Below are 26,565 nucleotides of genomic sequence, written 5' to 3' on the forward strand. Positions count from 1 at the left end.
TTAAAGGGGGAAAGAGGTGAAGGGAAAGGACTAGGCAATGCCATGAGGCAGTATAATATCTACCTTAATCTGCAGCCTGTGAAGAGAGGCGACCATGGAAAAGTATGATGAATGCACACTCCCCACTGTTCCCACACAGAGGACTGCCTCCTACCACACCAGGCCCGTCAGACCTCCCAGTGGCTGGTAGAAATCCTGACCACCACAGCCTGGGTTGTCATATAAACTGCCAGCAGTCCATGAAGGGAACTGCTCAAATACCCGGCCCCATAGGACATATCTCCCATGGCTTTTGTTCATATGTTCAATGAAAATTGGAAGGGATCAATGCATTGCAGCATTTATAATAAATTATTATTACATTGGGGTCCCATAATCTTTTTCGCCTTCTGCTGATTCTCAAACACACTAATCTCGCCTGATTTCAAATGTTTTAACTGCTGTTCTACAACAGGAAATCTTAATTTGATCAAATAATTGACTTATATGGCCATGCAACACATGCTATCCATTCACGTCAGTAATTTTCACTGAAAAAGAGAGAAGCCAAAGCATATTTCAGAGGCACATATCATTTCGCTCAAATGAACAGAGCCTTAAATGTAACTCAGTTTGAGTCTACAGAGGATTCGAGCATTTCTGCCCCCCAGCAAAATCCAGATGTGAAACAGGTTATTAATGGTGGCTTCAAAATTCATGAAGGAGCTCCAGAATAAAAAGCCTTTATTATTATTATTATTACTATTGTAACACACTTGTGAAACATGTGTGAGATTACTATTAATAAATATTATATTGACTGACTTCTCTTAAACATTACAAACTCACAGAGCCCAAGTGTAGAGTGCCTAATTAAATGTTAGAACTCAAACAGTCCCACAGAAATCACTGGCATGACACTTCCTACTAGAACTCAAAGGAGAATAAAAAAAAATTATCTTTAATCTCTTTGAGAAAAATATTTTCAAGGAAAACATAGTGTCTAGAACAGACGAAGGCTAAAAAACATAATTGCTTTGCTTTCCACAAGAAAAAATACAGTTCAAGAGCAAGTCTTCCCTCTCTTCTGGTACAGCAACAGAAGAGTAAGAGAGCCGCCTAATTGATTTAAGCCTGAGCATAAAAGAATGGTAATTAAGGTAATGAATTCAAGTATAAGAAAATTTCAGTCCACAGGCATTGGATAAGATAGCTGAAAAGGCTGCACAGCAAAATAAAATAAAATAAATTTTTTAAAAAAATAAAATCCCTACAACCTCTCCCAAACTCTTATTTCAGCAATGGACAAATGGCAAAAGACTATTTTTAATCTGAAAAAAAGCTATTTACAATTCGATATAGAAATACAGAATGGCTTCTGTTTTAACTGTACCCACACAGCCAGCTTCGCTCCCTTTATTCGTGATTCACATTTTGTTATCTCTGACTTACCACACAGTGTCTTCAGGAAGCTGCACAGGTTTGACAGTGATCACTTTTATGGGTTAGTTAACTATCCAAAATTTGGAGGAGAATGACAATAATATTTTCTTTTCCATATTTAACAGACGCCTTTAAGCACACTGTATGATAAATGACAAGCTCTCAGTCCTGATTGTCAATAGATATTTCATTTAGAATGCCTAGAAACAACTTATTATATCAAATGAACATTCATTTATTGAACACATTAGTACATCCCGCTATGATTTTTTTACAAATAATTATTTTCAGTAGCATTCACATAAATAAGTTAACACTCACTAATGCAACATTCTGAAGTCCCACAAATAAAAGAGATAATTTCCTGCTTTACTAATTATACTCATTGAAACCTTAATATCAGTTTTTTTAAGATAGATTCTGAAATTTACCAATAGGTCTCGCAAACTCCCACTTTTTATGTGGAAGCCTGAGTCTTCACAAATACATCATCTTACTGAAAATTAAACAAAAAATGACAAGTCTGTAATTTACTAATCCCATTCCAGAAAAGAGTATAAAATTCATGATTTACAATGCAACACTATGGTACTCTATATTAGAACCCTTTAAAACAGGTTGTTGGAGCAAATTTGTAATATCCTTCTGTTTTCTGGGTGGGGTTTATTTGTTGTTTGTTTTAAATTCAATTCAAAGATAAATATGGTTCTTTTTTACTGCTTTGCCATATGAAAGACTGAGGCTTTACTATAGATTAAGTCTGCTAGCTTTTCCTGCCTCTGGGACTCGGAGAACTGTGCGAACAGGACACTTCATTCTTTGGAAAGAGGAAACTGCCATAATCATTTAATGCTAGACCCACTTGGACTAAAAAGGCCATGTCCCCAGGGCAGAGCTGTCTAACCTTCTTAGAGCAGAATTTTGACCCCAAACAAAGTTTGCAAGATGCTGAGATCCAAAACCGAAAATAACAGATTCCATCGGCTGCTGAGCAACTCTTATGTTTTCAAATGCTCAGAGAAAGCTTTTAAAAATATATATATACATATTTAAAAATGCTATTCAAGCCAACTAATGAAAACATATAACTGGTAAGTCCCTTGTAAGAAATTTTCTATTAAACAACATGTTGTTTAATATATAGGGATAATAAAAAAATATATCTTAATTTAACCTCAGGATATACATAGCTTGAAAATCTATATTCCTGGTACCAGCATATTAAATGCATACAGAGACAGCTTAAAGCATTTTAAAATGCACATTATTTTTCCATTTTAGGCAAACTAGAATGTAAAGAAATAGGTTGATGGTTATTTAAATTATACTTACAGTCACTTTTAGGCAATGAACTAACTCTTAAGTCTTCTAAATGAACAGCAATTTAGCAGCAACAAGATATATATTAAACATTTCAGAAATACTTTTAACAAAAATGCAGCAGTAATTCAAAGGGATTGAAGTTCTGGGATGTTATATCCAGCACTACTACTGCATCTATCAATCTCAAGGCATGTTTCAACAATTTTGCCAGAAGAGACTTAAAAGGAAACATCGGTCAGTTACCCTCTGTCCATACAGGTAGATTAAGCAGCTCTTCATACATTTAATAAAAGAAAAGGGTTGCATTATCCCACGTTCAAATATGCACATTTATAAAATTGTGATTAGAGTCATACCAGTGGGATCTCAAATAATATCAGCAGTGCCAGAAGTAATTTTGTTGAAAATATGTATAAAATCTAAATCAAATAGTAATTAATACCAACAAAATTGCTTCACAGAGTTCGTATCAGTCCAGTAATTAAGACAGTTGGCTCTACCTCTGAATTTCTAGAATTGCTTTCATAACCAAGATAACTGTTTGTCAGTCTAGATTAGAACCACCACAGATCCTGTGATTATCTTGTATTTATTCCATCTGTGTAAATTCACAAGCGTATTTCATTCAAGTAATGAGGCCATGCTAGAAAAAGATTATTATTGTCCTGTTTGGAATTATTCTGCTATGAGCCAGAATTGCACTCTTCATGTGTAACTAATGGGCATTCAAGCAAAATGTTATTATTTTACCTTTCAAGAAAGATTTCAGCTTTCAATATTTTAATGTTTGATAACAGAGCCTTTTCTTCAAATCACATAGTTCGCCATAAATCTCTGTTTATTATGACTAAACCTAAATGCTGGCTGGAGCTGCCAGGTAATACTGTAAAATATTACTAAAGTTACACATCGAGTAGTCACATTATCAAATATTAAGCAATGACATCTATTTGAAGATAAAATTAAGCATACATAAGGTAAACAAAGACATTACTAGATTTTCTGGAGCCATTAAACTCAGTGTAATTTACCCAAAGCAGTTACTCTGTACTTACATACTGAAATTGTTTTGTATCGTTCTGACGCGAGCAAATCTGTTATTAGTACATAGAGATTTTAAAAGGAAAAAAAACCCCAAAACAATGCTCAATCTATTTTTTATTTTTACATTAAATTCCACAGCAATTTAGAAGAGTTAATATTCTCGAACAATTTGTCAGTATTCACACAATATATAAAAATTCCAAATCTTCTTTCCATTCATCTTTAATAGCACACAATAGAATACAAAATGACTTGTAGGGAACTACATCCTCAGAAACATCTGCAGAAAACAGAGTACTAGGAAAACTCTCGCTAATGGAGAGGTTTATACTTTGGATAGAAATTATGGCAATGATCTATGTATCTGCTAAGCATTTTCCTGAACTTATAGCCCTACTTATAAAGTAATTTAATACTGTATCTTAATTCTTTGAAATATGTAACTCTAAGTACTTCTCATCGTCCTTTTCTTTTTATTAAAAATTCCAAGAGTTAGGATGAACACCTTGCTAAAAAATGAAGAGAACATACATAGGATTTTAAATACTCTGGCTTGGAATTCCGCAGATGCCAGGCTTACGGAGGGGCTGGGAAGGAGCAGAGTGGAGAAAATGAGAAAGTAAAGATCATTAGCACAATTTTCATCCATACGGCCCTGGTTTCAGGTGGGACAGAGTTAAATGTCTTCCTAGTAGCTGGTACAGTGCTATGTTTTGAGTTCAGTATGCAAAGAATGTTGATAACACAGTAATGTTTTCAGTTGTTGCTAAGTAGTGTTTAGTCTAATGTCAAGGATTTTTCAGCTTCTCATGCCAGCGAGAAAGCTGGAGGGGCACAAGAAGTTGGCACAGGACAGAGCCAGGGCACCTGACCCAAACTGGCCAACAGGGTATTCCATACCATGGGACACCATGTCCAGTATATAAACCGGGGGGAGTGGGGGCGGGGAGACGGCTGCTTGGGGACTAACTGGGCGTCGATCAGTGGGTGGTGAGCGATTGCCCTATGCATCACTTGTACATTCCAATCCTTTTATCATTACTGCTGTCACGTTATTAGTGTTATCAATATCATTATTAGTTTCTTCTTTTTATATTCTATTAAACCGTTCTTATCTCAACCCACGAGTTTTGCTTCTTTTCCCGATTTTCTCCCCCATCCCACTGGGTGGCGGGGGGTGAGTGAGTGGCTGCGTGGTGCTTAGTTGCTGGCTGGGGTTAAACCACAACACATACACGCAATGCGAAGTATACAAATGCAGGCATTTGCCTTTTCTATCAAAGTACATAACAGGAGAGTTAAAAAACAGTGCGCTTATGTCCCACATTCTCTTCACTAGAAAAGTGTTATCTTGTTGGGAAGAAAAGCAATGTGGGATGAAGAAAATCCAACATGCAAGTTCTGGGGACAACCTGAAGTCGATTCCAAAGTTTTAAACAACCAGAATAGCAGGCAAAACCAAAGGAATACTAAGTCCTATAAAGCAGGTAAGGAAGAAGTAGCCAAGAAAGAAGCGCACACGTATCTGATGATGCGAAACCATGCCCTCTTAAGGGTGAGGCAGCAGCTTCCTGAAAAGATTCTTCCAAATAGGAGGAATGAATTGCGAGAAGAGACATGACTATGGTTAAAGAAAGCTATAGTAAACTCCTCCTCAACACTAACAGTGCAATTTATGAATAAAGACAACCATAACAATAATAATCAGTAATAAATAAGGTACACATTAGTTCACGTAACAGGGAAGCTAACGTAGAAGGGGTTTGGCTGGAGGTATTTCGGTCTTAATTACTGAGTCAGTCACATAGTTTAACAGCTCCCACCCCCAACACACACCTCCCCCACTGCTCTGTTTCCTTCCTATCATCTTCCCTTTGGGTTTAATTCAATTTAATCTTTACTTTGGTTCTCCTTGCCTCAAAACAGCTTCAACAGACCTTGGTCTTAAGAAAGAAGCCTCCATTCCATTCCAATTTGAACACAATATCTCCCAGCGGTAAGCTTGTACATTTTAACTACAGTATTCATTGTAAAGGTCACTGTTTCTTTCTCCCAAAGGTCCAAGAGCATAGCACAGAAAGCTTACTGAATTTACTTCATCAATTGCCTAACTCATATGTGTCCCTAAGTGATTCTACTGCTGCTGAACTGTGCTTTATATCAAGGCAGTCTTCAGGGTTCAGAAACAGGCATACCTAATATGCTCTTGAAAAGCAAGTTGAATTTAACCAGCCCCCCGTGGCATAGGTCAACTGTTCCATTATCTCAGGTTTGCTAATCACAATATGCTATATTATTTAAGAATCCAGAATAACTGGAAGATTAACACATCACCCTGAGTTTCTTGAAAAGAGGACGCTACTTGGGTTGCTTCATTTTCAAATTCAGACAGGAATATCAAAAAGGTTAGACTGGTAAAGGTAATCCCAGAACAACTTTTCTTACGGGTCACTTCATCAAATGAGAATATATATGGGGATGGATAGGGATGGAGGAGAGGTAAAGACTTATGTGGATCCCCTCTAAGTTGCATATGTCCATAAATGTCTGTAGGTAAGCAAATTTTCTGCAAATCAGTGTATGTATCTGGTAGTTTCTGAGTATCTGAGACACAGCTCTAAAACAGGGGAAAAAGGAAGAAGAAAGAACAACTACCTGTTACCAGAAACTTTTTGTCTAGAGTCCAGGTTTCATATCATCCTTGTTAAATAAAAATAATAATGGCTCTTTAAGTGGCACTTCTGACACTCTTTATAGATATAAGGTGCAACAGGGCATCTTCAGCAAATGAGGAGGATCCAAATATACTAATTTTTCAGGTTACTTGCAAACAAACTTTCCCAAGCTGTCTCCAGCTGTCTTAAGGTTTTGTACTGTTGTCCATAACCAAGGTCCTAGTGGATTTCATAGAGTTTCCAGTATACCTCTAAAAGCAAAACTTCTACAGTTCACATATTTTTCAGATTTACTTTTCCCCCAAAATCTCTTTTGGTCACAGGAGATTACCAAAGAGAGGATTAAGAGTTATATTTTTGTGATAAAAAGGTTTTTTTCAAGGCAAAAATTTTAATACCTATATTAAAAGTTTTCAGACTCCATATTCCCTTCACAAGCAGGAACAGTTGGAAAAAAAATACATATTTCAGTGTCACAAACACACTCTTGCCAGAGCAGCATCCACCTCTGCTAGACAGGTGCTGAAGGCAGGCCTCTGGAGAACACCACCCATTATCACTCCTTGCAACTTGATGGATGACTGGCACCACCACAGAGATAAGGACCTCTCTCCCCTCTATCTACAGTACTTCTTTATTTTCTACTGTATCAAGGGTTGCTCAGTTTTCTTGAATTAAAATCATCGAATTTGCTCACATCCACTAAAGTTTGTAGCTTCTTTTTTGGTACTACCAATGTGGTCTGCAGTGCTCATTGATCTGGACAGTTTCTGATTTAAAAGTTTTGACTAATGTCATAATGTAAAACTTAATAGCGGCTTCTGTCAGGTATTTTCACCAGAAATCAACTACTTTGGATAAAATTTTAAGCTTCCATATCACTTAGGAATGGTGGAGCTGGTTCATGAAGATAGGAGTGAAGTTTATTCTTCCATTTACCCTTATCTGCACTTTTTTAATATTAATAACAAAGCACACTGACATTTCTTCATGGTTTCTGACATTTGATTCTTGTGCCAGGCAGGGTGGTCTGCGTGGATCGGGAGGCTTACCCTGCAGAGCAGCTTTGCTAGTCAGGCTTCTGCAATGTTTCTAAGAGGAAGAATATAAGGCTCATTTTTTTCTCCATTGTTACAGTGGCACCATCTCATACAAGCAGTGTAAGGCTAGAATACAGATTCAGAGTAGCTATCACACCATCAAGCATTTTAGTTTTTTCAGCTGTGCATTTCATTGGTCATAGTATCTCTATGATCCCCAGTTGTGCTTCCCTTGCAAGAACCAGCCTGTGCAGCACACTGCTGTGGACGAAAGATTTCATTATACTTGGATGGAAAAACAGGACAGCAGACAAGCAACCCATTTCCAACACTTCTGAGAGTATGTCAGTTCCCTGGTTTTGAGAATTTAGTCCTAAAGCAATCTCAGGACTCAGAGAGTCATGCCAGTAATAAGTGTACACAGCACCTGATGTGCCATTCAGCCTTGCTGACACTAACCTATACAGGAAAAGATGGTGTCCAAGGAGGAAAGGCACCTTTACTGTACATTCCTACCACACTCCAAAAACATTTTGCAAATTCAGCTGTACATAGTTTACTAATAAAAACACTAGGCTGGATGGTTTCTGCTGGTCAGCTCTGAGACATCACTGAAGTCAATACACCTCACAGATAACATTGATTTCAAGATGTCTTTCTGTTTCTTGCATATGTTCACCGGGATTTAATGTTAAAAGTCCACAATTAATTAACTTCTCCTAGTCTCTGGTTTCACTAATAATTGAAGATTCTGTAAGAGAAATCTTAGCATCAGAGAAAGATTAATTAAATCTATATACACATAAGAATAAAACCAGTAAGCCCAGGTAAAAAAGCCTGGTTGGTGTTATCCCTGATGAGAGATTGCATCCCAACATACAGAAGACAGAAAAGGGATTGCTCTAAGTGTGATGAAGCCTTCAGCCCTATTGCCCAGAGGGAAGAAATGTAACTGTTCACAACAAAGCCCATCACATAAGCAATGCATTCATCTTCCTCAAAGGATGAGCACCTAATCTAACAACTCTTTTGTAAGAGGAACTGGTTTGGAAGTGTAGGTATACATATTCAAAAATGTATCTGACTTTTCATACAATCTAAATATATACCTTTTATACCTTATGTCATAAGGTATAAAGCTTGTAGTATATGCATTTGCTCACAGCTAGAGTGGAACAATTAAAATAAACTTAGATACTTTGTTCCAAAAATTTGGTGTGGGATCTCTAATACATGTGAACATACTTTAAAATTTTATAAGTTTGAATTAATGTTTAGAAATGTGAGATTTGTCACATTTCTTTCTTATGCATCTCTTTAGGGAAAGAGAAAATGTAAATTAAACTAAATCCTTCTATCACATTTTATCAAAGTTCTTAAAATTCAGAAAATCAGAAAAATTGAAGTTTGCCTCCTAAAAAATTATTGTGACAGAGTTTGTGCAAATTAAAACTCAGAGTTAAAATAAACATAAACCCAACTAGCTAACACAATATTGTACACAGATGTTTATAAAATTGTACTGTAAAAATTATGTAAGTGATAAGGAACAGGGATATACAGGTAACAACGCATTGTTCCACAGATGCTTCAAAGTACCTATTTGCATTTTCTTTACTTCACACTTGTAAATCATATGAAAAGGAGCTTCTTCTTGCCACTTCCTCTACTACTGGCATTTTATACTAGACTACAGCCTCTGCATTAACAGATGATTTTGTATTTCCAACACTCTCCTAGCAATATACTACTCCTCCCACATAAATTGCTGGAATTTGAGTGTGATCAGAGGTTTAATAGATCAGTGTTCATTGATAGCCAAAACCCCATCCCAACTGCTTTGCTGGGTTTCCTCTGTGCTCTTATTGCTGAGAATTTCCTTTCTCTTCCTTTATGATCAACAGAAGTAAGAAATAAGAGGTGTAAATTGACAGAAATAGAAATTCAAAGACAAACCGAGAGGTTAAAATGGGAAAAAGATTAATCTAATCGATTATTGAAAAAGCGTGTGTATGTAGGCACACACCTCACCCAAGAAACTCTATTTCAGTATTTCCTTATCAGTAAAGTTGCTAAATGCTACAGACAAGAATAGTGATTTTTAAATCATTACATAACTGTGGCTGGAAGAGATTTCTGGTGACCATGTAGTCCTAGCCCCCTGCTCAAAGCAGAGTCAACTACAGCAAGTTGCTCATGATTGCATCCATCTGCATTTTCAGTATCTCCCAGGATAGAGGCTCCCTAGCCTCTCCAAACAATATGTTCCACTGTTTGAACACAATAATATTTTTTTTCTCATGTTTAAGTGGAATTGCCTCTATTTCATCTTGTGCCCACTGCCTCTTATCCTGGCACTAGATACCACTGAGAAGAGTCTGGCTCTGGCATCTCTACTCTCTTCAGGATCTCCCCTCATCCTTCCCCTTTTCCAGAATAAACAGTCCCAGCTCTGCCCTTGTATGTCAGATCCTCCAGTCCCTTAAATCTCCCCCAGCATGTCCGTATCTTTCTTATACTGGGGAGCCCAGAACTGGGCACAGCACTCCAGACGCGTCTCCCCAGTACTGAGCAGAAGGGAAGTATCACCTCCCTTGACCTGCTGGCAACACTCCTCCTAATGCAGCCCAGGAGGCTGTTAGTTTTCACTGCTGCAAGGGCACATGGCTAGCTCATGGTCAACTTGTCCACGACAATCACCAGGTTCTTCACAAAGCTACTTTCAGACCTCAGTGTGTAGTGGTGCATGGGACTCTTCCTTCCCTGGGGCAGGACTTTGCACTTCCCTTTAATGAATTTCATGAGGTTCCTCTCTGCCCATTTCTCCAGCCTGCCAAGGTCCCTCTGTATGGCAGCCCAACCCTCTGGTGCATCAGCCACTCCTCCCAACTTTGTATTGTCTGTGAACTTGCAGAAGGTGAACTCTATCAGCATCCAGGTCAGTAAAAAAAGGGGCTAAACAGTACTTCTGACTCGTCTCTATAATGCATTATTATCCATTATAAAGTGTAATCAGTATACATAATGAATGCTACATAAAATTGTTAACATGTGCACAAGTTTTTCTATTAGTCAAATATAAACATGGTTTTGGTTTTGTTCTGTTCTTTCTTTCTTTATTAGCCTAAGATAAGGAAATTGGTAAGAATGTCAGACCATCCATACATGTGTTACTTTTCCATTTCTCCTCAAAGAATTTAAAGCCTCCGAACAAAATCCAGACAAATTTGAAGGAGTATTTCAGTTCTTACCATGTCTGTAAAAATAAACAGCACAGTTCTGCAGTTCTGCAAAGTTACCCAAAACATAAGCTAAAGTGTATTACAGGCATCAGACAATTCACATTTAAGGCAGATAATGAAGGAAAAGATTTCATCAAAGATCACAGCTCCTTAGACATTGGGTAACAAAAACAGGACATCACGAGCCTCCTATATTCTGCTGTTCATAGAACTTTTTCTGTCATATAGTAAGATTACTATGCAATTAATGAAAAGCAACTAAAACTGATTAATGACAATTAACGGAAAATATACAGTACGTACTGACTGCAAGAAAGGCATACTGGAGTGGAGAGGGGGAAACAAGGAAATTAACATACCAAAACCCACAAATAATATTAAATACCTGAATTTTTTAAAAAGTTTAAATTTCATTTATTCAGTAACAGCTACTACTCCTTCCCACAGGGCACTAATTATCCTTCTAACAGTAAAATCATCTCAGGTTATCTACAAAAAAAACCACATCAGGATGAACAGGCACAGGGATGTGTGTAGTCTTGGCAAAATCTTTAGTTGATTGATGTCATTAAAGTTCTTCTCAAGTCAATGGACTCAGGACAATTGGCTATGCACAAGGTGGTTTGATCAGTCTCAGAAGACTGAGCTATTTATGAGCAGGAGGAAGAATGATCTCCTGCACTCCCGTAGTACACAAAAGCACCTACTGATCAAACCCAAACTATTTTTTTTTAATACTCAAAAGAGCATCTTTAGGCCTATCTCATTGTACAGTTTACATTAATAGTTTCACCTGTTTGTGTTACTAAGTTGTTACATATGTATATGATTTAATTTTAACAGGTAAAATAGTGCTTCATTATCTTAGTACTCAAAAATGGCTGAAACATTTTTTCCTCAAGTGCTTCCAGACTTAGCAATGAAAAAAGTAATTATGTGAAAGCCTCAGAGTTTACAGCATAACAAAAAAATCTTATGAAACTCCAGGACTTGAGTTCACCTTCTGGGATACCTTATGTGATTTACATAAACAAGCATATGCACATGCACACAAACTATTTTGTATATCCTATAAATACATTTTATTTTCATAATTTGCTAGGAGTCACTGCACTGTTCTACATTCTCACAAGGATATTTTTGATACCTCTCACTTGTGTGTGTGCGTGTATTCCTAAGGAAAACAATTTGCTTTCCAGAACTCCCTCTGACACAGGATTGTATCTCTTCGTGTGAATAAATAATAAATAATGTGTATAGGTTTTGCAGTTTTGTATGTAGAGGAATAAAATATTTCATACTCTTCATACCTTCAGCAAAAGATTACTGAAGATACAAAAAAAGATACACTGAATTAGGTGAAAGACAGCTTTCAGGAAAGACAAGAAGAAAAGCCAAATCCCTTATTAACAGGTAACAAACTGTTTACATAGGGTAGAGAAGACAGGCCATTACAGTGATACTGTTCTTAGTTTCTTGGCTGCAAATGAAGTAGCATGCATTCTGCATGCATAAACCATAGTGTCCTGGTTTTGGCTGGGATAGAGTTAATTTTCTTCCTAGTAGCTGGTATAGTGTTATGTTTTTGATTCAGTATGAGAAGAATGTTGATAACACACTGATGTTTTCAGTTGTTGCTAAGTAGTGTTGAGTCTAAAGTCAAGGATTTTTCAGCTTCTGATGCCCAGCCAACAAGAAGGCTGGAGGAGCACAAGAAGTTGGGAGGCGACACAGCCAGGGCAGCTGACCCAAACTGGCCAAAGGGGTATTCCATACCATGGGATGTCATGGCCAGTGTAGAAACTGGGGGGAGTTGGCCTGGGGGGGGGTGGGTGGATCGCTGCTCAGAAACTAACTGGGCATCGGTTGGTGAATGGTGAGCAATTACATTGTGCATCACTTGTTTTGTATATTCCAATTCTTTTATTATTATTATTGTCATTTTATTATTGTTATCATTATAAGTTTTTTCCTTTCTGTTCTATTAAACTGTTCTTATCTCAACTCATGAGTTTCATCTTTTTTGTTCCAATTCTCTCCCCCATCCCACTGGGTGGGGGAAGTGACTGAGCGGCTGCGTGGTGCTTAGTTGCTGCTGGGGTTAAATGACAACACATTGGTGTGAAAGATTTCACCCTCTCCCCTTCTATCAGAGAATACCCATTAGTCTCCTGCTATTGTTAAGTCTGATGATGATGCTTACCTACAGCTGTCAGACATATCCTGAGATCCTACTGTTATTTGCTTGCCTTCAACAAATTTTTACTCTTAGGTCTGTATTTCTGCAATAAAAGTTATGTGTCTGAGAATTAATTTTTTAATTAATTATTTGAATTTCAACCATGTTTTAGAATGAGGCTAGGAAAAATATATTACTTCAGTGAAGTGATGACTTCTCTCATCAACTGTAGCTTTCCACTGTTTGAGGAACCTCTCTCAAGAAAGGCTACCCACAATGAGTCAAGGTACAAGTTTCTGAAAAATACAACTGCCACATGTTTAGTGATGCTACAACAAATCTTTAGAAATTAGTATTAAAAGATTGGGTTTGATATTAAAATGGAATTTCATGATACCTGGGTATCTTCTGAACAGCAGTTTCGCTGAAGTCACACTTTAGATCGTTCTAAGAACAAGTAGCACATAGAGGGAACTGAATGAACCAGCTGCAACTTAGAAGCAGCAGCAGATGGGGGTGGGAAAATGAAGAGATGGAGCCAGGCCTGAGAAGCTAAGGAACAAACAAGCCAATTGCAGAATCTGTATGATTCCATAAATTAACAGATGTGCCTCTGTCGCAGAGAGCTTATGTCACTTCACTTAAACTTTTCCCAGGACTCTTCTAACTGTATGCTGATATTCTGGAAGCCTAATTTTGGTCTTTGCGGTCAATTCCCCGAAGTACTGGCCGCTTGCTATTGCAACTAACATCAGCAGACACTGAGCATGTGCTCAATGCCTTACATGCAGAGAATCAGATCCAGATGTCTCAGACACTATTTCCAAAAGTAAGGGATACATTTTGCTTTTGTTTCTTAGTGTTTCTGTTGAAGATTATATCAATCCATCCCACAAAAACAACTTAATATTTTGAAGCATTAAGATTAGCAGAAAAGATTCCATCAGAAAATGAATAAACCTGTTTTCAGAATTGATTTGTATAGTATTTAGTAAGCAAAGTGAAGCCCTAAATATACTTGTGTGAAGGAACCCACTTATTAAGGAGCTATTCATCAAATGAGTATGTCCACTATACTGAAACAGATGGGGATTCTACAGAAAAAACCCAAGATGTTAGTATGTAGCTTTAAAAAGGTAGGCTCAAGAGGTTCAAACTTTTAAGGCTGCAGAGGCACAACTTTTCCCAAACATTGCTTGGAAATATTTTAATATTTAAGCAATTTTCACTTCATAATAATTTTAATTTTAGTTACTATTAAATGTATTTTCTCTATGTAAATATTCAATACATGGCAGTTCAAACTTCATAACGCTTGCAGAGAAGAAAATCTATGTATGTGTATACCTTGGGCTCGCAGTGGAACAAATTTACCTGTTTTTAAGTAAATCTTTATTTTTCTAAACTTCCTTCTAGTTTGCAAGCTACAATTTAGACTCCTGGCTCAAACGTGTTGGTGGAAAGCAAAATGTTTTCTTTTTCAATGCTCTAGGCTGCATCAAAAGAAGGTTACTTCCATAAAAGAATTTTACCCTCTTTCTCCTATAATACAGATTTGTGTTTCTTGTGCCAGTTTACTAAATGCTAATACTAGCACAAGTGTTTCAGAAGACATTGTCTCAGCTGCTTTCACTTGACCATTAACTGTTCTGTGTTCCACATGTTAATTTCTTTCCAAATTCTAACTTTGGCTCCCACCTACAAATGTTTGGGATTTTTTCTGAAGTCTATTTCCATTCCTTGGGATTCCCAGCTCCTTTAGTGCCTAGTGCTTTATCTTACCAACTCCTGGAGCTTGTAGTTTCAAAGGGAATTTGTTTAATTAAAAAAAAAATTACAGCAATTGCTACAGTCCTTACAGTGGGAACACAGGATAGAGCACAGGAATGGCATTTTTGTTCAATCATTCAATGGAAAAGAAAGAGTCATCCCATACTGACAATAACCTGTGCTGTCCACAGATGTGATAAAGAAAATATAAGCAGATGGGACACATCTGTTAATTATCATTCCTTCATCAGTGTCATCAGATTTCTTTTTAAGGTATGTTTATGTTTAGAACATAAGCTAATGGGGACATGAGTTCATAAACATACAATCTACCCAGTGACCTTATTAATTGGACACTAATTAAAACAACAAAAACAAGCTTTTATGAGGCTGTGTTGTATTCTTGAGTCCTTTTGTTTGACTTTAACTTGCAATGACATCACTGAAAAAACCCACAAGTTGTTGGCAAATTATCTCACAAGCTTGCAATCATAGTTCATGCACTAGAGTGCATGGCTGCCTAGCAGGATCAGGAAAAATGTTTTTCTTGCAAAGCACTGCACTATGGAATAGGTAAACAGCTTTCTGTCTTCCCTTTTCTGAAAGGGCAAATACTGATCACAGCATCATGAAACAAATTTCATGGCTCAGTGGTCTAATTTGGGCAGCTAACCTATGAATTGTGGTTCCCCCATCACCCTTTTAATTGCAAAAACTTTCATAATACTCCATAAATTAACAGACTTCATATTCCATAGGGAACAAGAGTGGGATAGGCTTGAAAAGAAAAAAAAAAAAAAAACAACAAAAAAACAAGGAGGGAAATAAAATATGATTTCACTTAGGACTGCTTCAAGGCCTGGGTATTATTAAACTAAGAACATCTATGCTGTTTCCAACAACTACTCAGCAAAGACAAGGATACCAAAATAACCAACCAAGTTACAATTATTTATTTGTTTTAAGGAACATATATCCCTCACAGTCTAACAGACTGTAAAAAGAAAACTATTTGTTCACCAAAAATATGTGTACTACTAAACTTGAAGTATTCTGCTGCATACAAGTTGAAAGGTACTATATAAAAGAGAATGAAGTACAGGAGTAAAATCCTGCCACTACTGGAAACAGACAGAAATGTCACTGATTTCACCCTGGCAATTTACCTGTACTCCAGACTAACAACATGAATCTGAAAAAAAAATGACAGGTACTGGAAATCATTGGGAGCAAATTATCTCACGATATTCTGGAATCACCAAATCCAAACAGATTAGGCCTCCTGAAATGACTTACATGGCAGAAATGCTGAGAAGCCCCTGATAAAATCACATACCTGTATTTATTTATTTATTTACTATGGTTTGCCCTTAAGGTTTTATTAATTTAAGGAAACAAGCCGCCAAAAGGATGGCAGAAAGGGCTTAATATTACTGGTGGACAAGCTAGGCATATCACAGAGATTGCATGACCCATTTGTAGTACCACTAAAACCTGAATCCCTATTACCTGAGTGCTAGCACAAATATCTCCAGAGAATGGTGATCATTTTATTCTGGCTCTAGTGCACATACGAATGTCTTTTATTAAGATATTTTGTAGTTGAATATTGGTTCTACTATTACCAGGAATGAAAGCATCTTTAACATCCATTTAACCAGTCCTATGATGTAGAAGATACCATGTTTTCTGACAGCTATTACAGATAGCTGCATTGTACTCATGATCCCGTGGCAGTGTCATGAGATATACAAAATTCCTCAATATCACACCATGAAACCAGACGGTCTCAGCTGATTGACGGCGAACTGCAAGGTCTGGGGATCTGTTACCCCATAGTGACCTAGTGCAGTAAAATATAGCTAATCCTGTTGGGAAACTGTATCTCACAGCCTTGATTTGCAACATCCCACACATGGAGCTGTCTGATAGGTCCTACTGTAAGTTGCAGCAGACATCTGTGGAAACTGGCAAACAAGTACAAAAATAAATCCAAGCTATCCAGGAGTCTTGTCAACTTTAAAAATGTTCTTTCACAAAGGCACACCTAGAATTTGCACAACCTTGGACTGATTACCAGAGGGACCTGTAGTTGCACGGGCAGGATAAACAAACAGTGGCCCTGCAGGAAGACAAAATTCCTCAAAAACTCAATCTGTCACTACTTTCTTATCCTTCACATAGAGGAAAAAAAGATCTCATAATCATGTATAAACAAAGAATCACTTAACCAAGCTCAGCAAATATTCTGGAATTGCTACTGCTGTTAAGAAGAGCAATTTTATATTTCATAAAATCTAGACGGATATTTATTTTCTAAAATAAATAAATTACATTCCAGCCTTGCAAAGAATTCATGTGTCCCCTAAATTCTGTGAAAAAAAGTTAAAGCTGAAATTATACTGTCCTGAAATCTATGGAAATGGAATCAGGATTTCCCTATATTGAATTCTACCTTCAATTTTATACAACAGCATTATGCAAGAGTTCAAAGGTTCTAGAAAGGTCATCACTGATGAAACAGCAACCTATTATTTTCCAGTATGTGCTAAACTCTTTCCATGACTGGAAAAACCATTCTCTCAAAAAATTTCAGTGGCTTAGGAAAGACAGGAGTCTAATTCTACCAATTCAACACTGTAATACTGTCTTTAAAGGGCTGGAGCGTTAGAGAAATATCAGCCTTATATCGGCACAGAGTTTGAAAATACCCATGCAAACCCAAATAAAAACAAAGGAGATTTCCATTCCCTTCTGCTGTATTTGATCTGGCTCCTTCTGGATAGACACAACAGTTCATCATTCATATAGAGATAAATACGAGTCTTTGCTTTTCAAGTGGTTTTACTTACTTGTTTGTGCACCAGTTTTCTTATAACTACTCAGCTGTTTAACCTGTCACACTTAAATGAATCATTTCCAAGATGCTTGATGAAATTTTGCACCAAGTGCAATGTGAAAGGAAAACTATAGTAAAAGTCTCCTATCCCTCCTTCTCCACATACTGCAGTTTCATCTGACTGATCTCCTTAGGCACCCTTATTTCCTTCTCACAGACCCAGTCCTAGCAGGTTGTTTTTCACGTATGGAAAGCATAGTGATCTGGAGGTTGGTATATCCCAAATGTTAAGTCCAAACATAGACTATTGTTTGCTGTAGAGAACAGACAAATCTGGAATGATGGCAGCAAGACAGTTAAACTTGCACCCCCATTACTAAAGAGATCAAGGAAGATGCATGTTTTTGATACAAGGTTACATATATGGATAAGGGGATACTGTGTTTACTGAAAGAAAACAAGTTGGAGACAGTCTTTAAATCAAGATCTGACACCTATCTAGAAGCTATATTACTGAATAAGTAAAAAATTATGGATTCAATTAATATAGCTAAGATTCTTTGGCTCTATAATACAGAAGGTCAGATTTGATGGTCATCCTGGTGTTCTCCAGACTTAAAAAGTAAGAATGCAATTTCAGCCGAAAATACTAAACAGAAACAGAGGTAAGCCAAGAAAATTATTATGCGTAATGTTGCAGTTAGTCAGCATAGACATTATAAGAAAGTCATGTGCTCTTCCTTGGGGATTTAGCCTTTACTCATGACAGCCACATGTAACAAAAACCAGTACCTTTATTTTTAAGAAGGCATCCCATAGAAACAAGGGAGGAAAATCTTCCGGTATCATTTTCTACAACAGAATGCCTACTATGCAGCAGTTCAAAGGTGCTCTAAAATCTAATATCGATGAATTGGACAGCCCTATTATTGTTCATGTTTTACATTCTTTTCAGAGTATGAACTCCCCTCCCCCCAGATCTCAGAGCATTACGAAATAAAGAAATTACCTGTAACCAGAGTCTGTCACCTGAGTCTGTTCCACCATTGGCAGTGCATTGAAAAGTAGCAAATTGTCCTGCATTGACTTCCACACTCTGAAGACGCAAGAAATGGGGAGTTTTTGCTGTTGGAAGAAGAAAAAGTATTGAAGTTATGCAACACGGAAGTACTAACTATGAATAATACACCAAGCAAATGAAATAGCCCTGCTTTAAAAGGTTCAAATCACTGACTACACATTAGATTTTAGGTTGGTTTACTTCCATACCAGGGAAAGAACAGAAGAGAAGGGTGCTATTTAATTGTTCCTGCTGTGTAAATTATCTTAGCTCAGTATACCTCTTGCAATAACACTCTATTAATAAAGATCATATTGGAAACTAATTATGTTTTGAACAAAAACCTATTAGATACTTACACTACCAACTAGACAAAACAGTAAGAAGTTGAGTGATGTTGTCAGGGAACATCTTTTTTCTTTTTTTTTTTAACCAGGTACACTGTCTATAGAGGAGATGCCTTAGAAATGTAGCATTCCAAATGGCTAAAATACTAACGTAACACTTCTCACCAACTACAGCTGTATTCTTTAAATACAATTCTCTTCAACAACACTGCAGAAAAAGCCAAACCACAATGCATTCTCCATACCAACCTTTATTTTTCATTTAGAAAGAGAAAACACTCCCAGTATAAATTGAAGTAATATTGCTACAAATAATCTAACAAATGAAATAGGTATTCAAACAAGAACTTTGCCCACTGAAGGAGGAAAGATAGCATGTGCATTTTTGTTTTACTGAAAAAAATCAACCACATGACACAGAAAAACATACAAATTTGATACAGAAGCTTATCCTTGAAGAGGCAGTATTCCCCAGCCATTCAAATCCTGCTGCAGACAAGGGGACTTTTTGCACTGTCTATACAAGCAGATAAGCCAGGATCTAAACATTGCTTTCAGACATGGAAATGTTAGTACTAGCAATAAACTGGCAAACTAAACGTACATTTTCTAGCAGCATCGCAACCATTTAAACTGTTGATACCATTTTCTTAAATGGGAGAAATTCACTGGGAGAAATTGCAGTTTTAAGGAATTTATAAATAGTCAGCTACCAGAATTCAAGAAAAGGTTACTTAATATCCAGTGCAAGGCAGTATAAGAAGGAGGAGATGGAATAAAATAGCCCAAATTAATATCTAACTACGGAAGAAAATCTTTTAATGATAGCTGTCCTTACAGCAAATTTATTAGCCATACTACTTTTTTTCTTAAACACTTCGCAATAAGGACAGACAGACTTTAGGCCAAAGTCATCCTCTTGTCTGTCTATCAAACTATTCATGTCTGACTATCAAGTTAAATTCTTCAGTAAGTTCCCCATTTCTCAGTGACTTTTTTTTTTTACATTGCTTTTATTTGTTGTTTTTTTTTCTCAGTCTTCTTTAACTCTGGAAAACTAGCCTGTCTGAATTGTCAGGTATGGCCTAAGTGGAGAGGGGCATCAGGTTTTAAAAGCAAACACACACACACACACAAACTAGAAAAATCCCCCCCCCTCTCCTCCCCCCCCCCCAATCCATCACTTTCAGTTCTACATGCTTACAACTTTCCTTCTGCTTGGTCTCTGTCCATACTACCCAGACAACTGCCTAGCAAATATTCTTCCCATTTAAATTTTTGTTTAAAGAGTTAATCATTCCAAAAGTATTTTTTCTGGCAATATACAGAAAGAATAGCATTATGAGTCTTGCAAAATTTTAGACACACAGTAGTTCTATTCCAACTTTCACACTTTTTCCATTTTTTGTAGACAATGTAACCGGTTTGATATCTCAGTTTCTACCATTCTAATTACTTCATCAAAGAACTTTTCATTAAAGCTTTTGCATTTCAACACTGTCACATTAGAACTCTGCGCTATAGGGGTGTAACTCAGTCTCCACATTAAGAAGAGCTACTTGCAGGTTTTGAGAATTGATTGGTATAAGTGCACAGATCAAACCTCTCAAAATCTGTGTAAGAAAAATTAGTAAGCTGATAAAATGCTGCTTTAGACTTGTCCTACCTGAACCAAAGATATAAATTCAAAATGCAGAAGCACAAATACTGTGTAACAACATGAGAGCCTGCTGTGTTTATTAGAACTAAGTGATTCAGAAGTAACAGCTGCTGATTCTGCATAACTGTCTCTGTATTTGAAGAAATGTCTGTGTCTTCTTGCCACTAACACTAAAACCATTTTTATGAGGTTCTCCAGTACTAACCGATAAACCACTTTTTATCTTAAATCGCAGCTCTTATAAGCCAAAAAGAATGCACACAAGCACAATGTGGTATAAGAGGAAGGTGAACAGTTACACAGAAGTTGGTGTCTTTTTCCCCACTCAGTCATTTGGTCAATAAGATCACAACCTACAATTCCACATATGATCTTAATACACCTTATTTAACAAATAGCAAATAGGTGAAATTATCGTTTATTTAAGTAGCCTGTTCAATTACAACTGGATTACTATATTAAAGCTTTAATTTACAAGGTTTTGTTTTGACATCAGTTTTGAAAGAACTTAGGATAGGAAAGTTTTACATATCCTTAATAATGGGATAAGGAAACATATCTGAAACATAAGGAAGGAAAACAGTGCAGAAATTGAGCCATGAACCTTGGGAAGTACCCTAAGTAACCTTGCTTAGCAAAGCCTCAGCCCTTAGCCAACTGAGTTTTCTTCCTTCTAAGCCTTGGAAAAAATAATCATACATATTCAGCTCTTGTGGTGTTCATCTGCTCTCACTAACGTCTCAGCTTGTGGCTGCACTGAATTTTTGATGCAGACAGAAAACTGGTCAACAAATCTTGATGACTTGTTCTGAAGGAGTTGTTAGATGGCCCAGTTAGGGTCTGCGGCTCATGCCAAGCGCTGTACACAACGTGCATATAAGAGATGTCTCTAAAGCCAATAATGTATGGTGCTGAAATGCTAGCAACACTTTGTACATACTCAGCCTGTATTTATAGCAGTGACATTGTTTTCTGACATTTTCCTTATCTTTTGCTCCACATTTATTGAAGCATAGTGGCACATTCATTTTAGGGGGCTGGCTTTAAAATGGCAGATAGGTACTTACTACATGGATGTCCTAAAACTTTCACTTCATCAATAGCCACATATCCTGGGTGACCTGAAGTGACCACTTCAAAAACAACCTGAGAAGCAAAAATAGAATTTCAGTTAGCAGCTTTGTAACACAGAGAATATAAAAATATTTTGTTACGGAAAAATACATCAACTCTTTTAACATGTTAAGAGCACCTTGAAAACAAAATACAATCAACAAAACCTCAAAATGTGTTATTCTTTTCATTAAAATTGACCAGAACATAAATCACATTTTTTCATGTTTATACTATTTTTGGAGATTTACAAGTGTGATCATATATAGGTCACAATGAAAAATAACCAAATTCCCCCAATATTTAGTCTGCCAAAGTAGTTACCTAATAATCATCTTAAGTATTAAGATTTGTATTTTATTTTCAATTCTTTGTCTTGCAGAGTGAACTCCTAATTTTATTTAAAAAATTACAGTTCTGCAGTATACAAAGATTTGCACAGTATCAGACACAAACATACCTATTTTCATGAATGTATTTTCCACGCTCTTAATCTTCCACCAAATGCAGTGAATTAAGTAAAGCAGATCCATTTGCTACGGTTTGTTTAATGGCTATAAACAGGTCACAAAATAAATGGACCATTCTTGTCATTTGAATTAAGTACACTCAAAAGTAAACCTCTCCAAACTTTGGCAGCCTTAGCTTTGAACATCCCAAGAATGTTTATGTGGAATAGTAGAAAATATGCTAGTAACATTAGCAGGTAATTTCCAAACCAATGCTCAAGAAGTTCATGCTCAAATCCAGGTTGTGATTTTATTTCTTTTTAATACTTTCCTTTTGCTTGGAAAGTTAACTCTAATTGTCTCTTGTAACTAGCCTCAGGATGTACACTGAAGAAGACAAACTTTAGAAACTGTTTTTCACGCATATGCTGTACCTGACCTTGGAATGGGTACAGAAGGACACCACATACCATATCCTTTACTGCAATTATTTCAGTAGAAAGAGAATGATAGAGAATGCAAACATGTCACAAGGATAACATACAGTCCTGTAATATTATATCACAGCTACCTGGTCCTGAATAAACATTGGCAGAGCACCAATTCTGATTTTAAAACAAACCTTGAGGTAAGCAAATTCTTCACCACCTCTTGCCTCTGCCTTCTCCCATCTTTCTCATTGCCCTATCTGTGGACACCAATCCTATTCTTCTCTCCCAGATATCATCTTCCTAAACTCTGTCCATTTCTCCCTCCCAATCTCACTGGAGTGAAATTGCCATAAATACGGCTTTTACTCCACATGGCTGGCAAGGAAAAAAATATTTGTCATTCTAGTTCTGCCTCCTGTCTACACAAAAATTTCAACCTACAGTGCTAACGTTGCCCCTAGATGAACCAGGCAGCAACAAGAAAACACAACATCGCAATGAGGAAAGCCCGAAAGCCATGAAACAAATTTTGCAGAAACAAGATCTGCAATAAAAGGATTGCTTAGTCACAAGACCCAGCCTGTGGCCTTCTAAATGCCCGATGGCACTCTGATGGCACTTAAAGTTGATATTGCTGATCCACAGCAACAGAGTGAACCAGGTAAGGACTGGCCTACAAAGAAGAAAATCTCCTGGTGGAACTGGTCTTGGGAACTATCTTGGGAAGCAGAAGTTCTTAAAGAAGAAAAAAGCAGAAGCTCTTAAAGAATAACTTGCACTCAAAGACCTGAACGAGCTTTTCCAACCATGATCATTCTTACCCTCATCTTAACAGCCTTGAAATGCAAATACAGAGAGAGAGATGATGGGCACATAGTAACCCTAAGTTTTGATGGCAGTGCAAGACCCAGAATGCAGGTCCTGTTTTCACTCACTGAACTTTGAAAAAAGAACAAGCATTTCTCTCAATTAACATATATGACAAACAGTTGTATGTTCTCAGTTTGTGCTATGTTCTCTGAAAAAAATGGTTATGCTGGTGCCCTTGGAAGAAGGAGGACACTGCTCCATTTCCTGAAGAGCTACCAAGCCTATTCAAAACAGAGAAGATCTGAAAGACTGTAGGTCATGAGAACCATGGCACAGACCCAGGAACCTGCACTTAATGTAGGGATGTTACAACACAGCGGTGAAGAACAGAGAGCAGACAGCCAGGTCTCAGAAACAGTGGAAAAGTCTCCAGGGGAAATATGCCGCCACTAAGAAAGTCATTGACTTAACTGAATCTAACTGCGGAGGCAAAGACCCGCCTGTAAAAACACAGAGGGCTGGGCACAGTTACTGATTTCTCTCCTGTATTCCTTAGCGGCTTTGACTTTTCTCTGTTAAGAAGAAAGAGAACAGTTAACTCTATCGTTTTTACTGAAATATAACTTATTTAAAAAAAACAACAAAACAAACTACCTCCCTTTTGGAGTACTCAGTATAAGGAGAAGATCTGCACAAGATCTGAAAGGTCTACCTGATCCACGATCCCATCACTGCAGAGCAGAGGAGTTTTTTTCAGGTTCTTCACTTTTAAACATGCTAAATTCTAGAAAACCCCCAGAGGAATCAGCACATGCACACCTCTGAAGCAGCCAGCCAAACCAGTCAGAAGTTTTCTGCTAAAAATATTACTGCCAGATAATGGGGATTTAACTATTTTTTTTAAATGTTGCATAAAAGTGCCTTTTCCAAAGAATTACCTGACTTCCAGCAAAACCAAATACCTGAGCTCTAGAAAATAAAACATATGCAATACCTGAGTAGAAGATCTCAAAATAATTTCTATAACTCATAACAGGGGAGCTCTCTGAGAGGTTTTAAGTACTTCATTATTGCAATATACTAGGAGACAAAAAAAACCTTGTAGAGTCTAAACACAAACCCATTCCTTCAGTTCACAGGCAGGAACTACAACCTTGAAATAACTGTATCACACCTGCTTATGACAACAGAGAAAGACTCAATGAGTGATCTAAAATATCCTGCTATATCTCTAGATGACATACCAAAAATGTCATTACCACAAATAAGCTAGGCAATGTATCAAGAAATTACCAGCTGGACATACTATTAAATTACAATTATTGTCATTAAAGAGGGCATGTTCCAAAGAAAAGTAATAAAACTTGAAATATTGTCAGTTTAATCATGCTTCCATCAAAAGCAACAGCTAAGCTGATATCAACTTTAAAGATGGTAAGTTTTGGTCTCTTCTGACACAAAATAAGCAATTTTTAGTAAATGGAAAGAGACACTACAGCCAGTAGTGACATACCATCATCAGAGACATCACTGGTATGCCTTTTACTTCATATATAAAAGAACATGACACCTATTCCAAGTACAGTAATATAATTTCCATTCTGTTCACAGGCTGTGAAATACTATCAACTGCTGTATTCAAATACAGTATTTTGTTTTATTTAAATTAATAAATGAAGATTATGGACTAAAATATCTGCTTAACTAAGCATTTTCCCTTTTTACACTAAAAAAAAATTTGATCCTATGCATGAGACATTTCTAAAAGTCCTTGTAAGTGTGCTGCACATTATAAGAGGGTGCTCAGAAATGGACTAGAAACGCTTCTAGTAGCTCATTTATTAATTGAAAAGCTTATATTAGGGATGTCTAGACTATTCACAAATCTGGATCACTTTTGCTAGTAATTTCACTAGAAATGAAACCTAGAAACTTATTTCACATCTAGTTTTTCCATCATTTCACATTTGAAAAGTTGCTTGTCTTGTAAAAGTTAACATTTTTACTCCCACCTCCAAACTCTGCCTTTCCTCCTGGCTTATGCAACACCTGCAGGCAACATAAAAGACCCCAGTCAAAATAGAGACAACACTCCAGCAACGTCAGTCTGGGCAGCCCTTGGATTTTTTGCCTATTATTCCGCCACCTTATCAGTCCGGAAACAACCGGTTAAAACACTGAATTCATTTGTTCAGGAAAAACTCTGCAAACGTTGGCCTGAGAGCTGTTTTACACCATTTTCCCCCTTGCAGGCCTGCCAAACAGGAACCAGAGAAGCAGCTTAGCACTGCACTGTCCCTGATACTCCCTGCTTCAGTGAAGAGCAAAATTAGCTTTTCATTCCTGCCACTTCCCCTTGCTACGTATGAACAAAGAAAGGGGGTCTGTTCACCAACATAAATGCTTACTGCTGAAAATCTGTGACTCAAGATAACTTGTCTCTTCCGAAGAACAATAGAAATAAGCAGATTTTGTTGCCACACAACCTCACTCCGTAAATTCCTGCCTTTGTTGTTGCAAAATTACAACACTTCTAGTCAAAAGGTAGATTTACCTAATATAAACACTCTCTACTTGACTTAAAAATAGCATTTTGCAAAAACAAGAAAAAGGAGTATTAAAAAAGCTACTTAACATCAGGCTGCAAACCTGCTCCCCTGCCCCCTCCCAGTAAGTAGGCGTTGATGTGTCACACGCTGCCCACAGCACACACTGGCTCTCCCCTCCGCCTGCTGTACTTAACCACACAGAGTGCCTTCCTTTGACTATATTTTACAAGGCATTGGGAACACTTTCACACTGTAAAACTGGCACTGTCTTGTACCCCTGTGGGTTGAGTTCTTCTCCCCCTTTTGGCTCATCCTAGGACTATCTGCTTTATCACTGGGGCATGATCACAGTGACTGCTGCCTCATCAAAGACACACGAAGGGAGGTTCCTCACCTGGTCTTCTCCAGGTCCTGCAGAAACCCATCACAGCTTATTGTCTTGAGCTGCCTAAAACGTGGTCAGGCCTCCCTGCCTGGGAATTCACTTTATGCCGTTTCCCTCCCCACCTCTTACTCCTACACAACTACCATTCAGCACTCGCATGTGCACTGAAGCATATTTAACAACGTTTTGGTGGTTGCTGCCAACCTGAGACTCCAAAGAAACCTCTT

At 37.3% G+C, this 26,565-nt stretch overlaps 1 protein-coding gene across 10 annotated transcripts in view; it reads right to left on the bottom strand.

The window, feature by feature from the left end:
* The window catches only part of PTPRM (protein tyrosine phosphatase receptor type M), a 502,188-nt gene that overhangs the window by 308,716 nt on the left and 166,907 nt on the right, over positions 1-26,565 (bottom strand). For all 10 annotated transcript variants that reach the window (XM_075023029.1, XM_075023027.1, XM_075023025.1 and 7 more), the window contains exons 4-5: positions 21,669-21,747; positions 18,544-18,659 (exon numbers count right to left, since the gene is read on the bottom strand). In XM_075023029.1, the coding sequence (XP_074879130.1) occupies positions 18,544-18,659; positions 21,669-21,747 (195 nt within the window). The remainder of the gene's footprint in view (positions 1-18,543; positions 18,660-21,668; positions 21,748-26,565) is intronic.

The sequence above is a fragment of the Buteo buteo genome, chromosome 3, assembly GCF_964188355.1.
Source record: "Buteo buteo chromosome 3, bButBut1.hap1.1, whole genome shotgun sequence".
In the NCBI taxonomy this organism is placed as follows: Eukaryota; Metazoa; Chordata; class Aves; order Accipitriformes; family Accipitridae; genus Buteo; species Buteo buteo.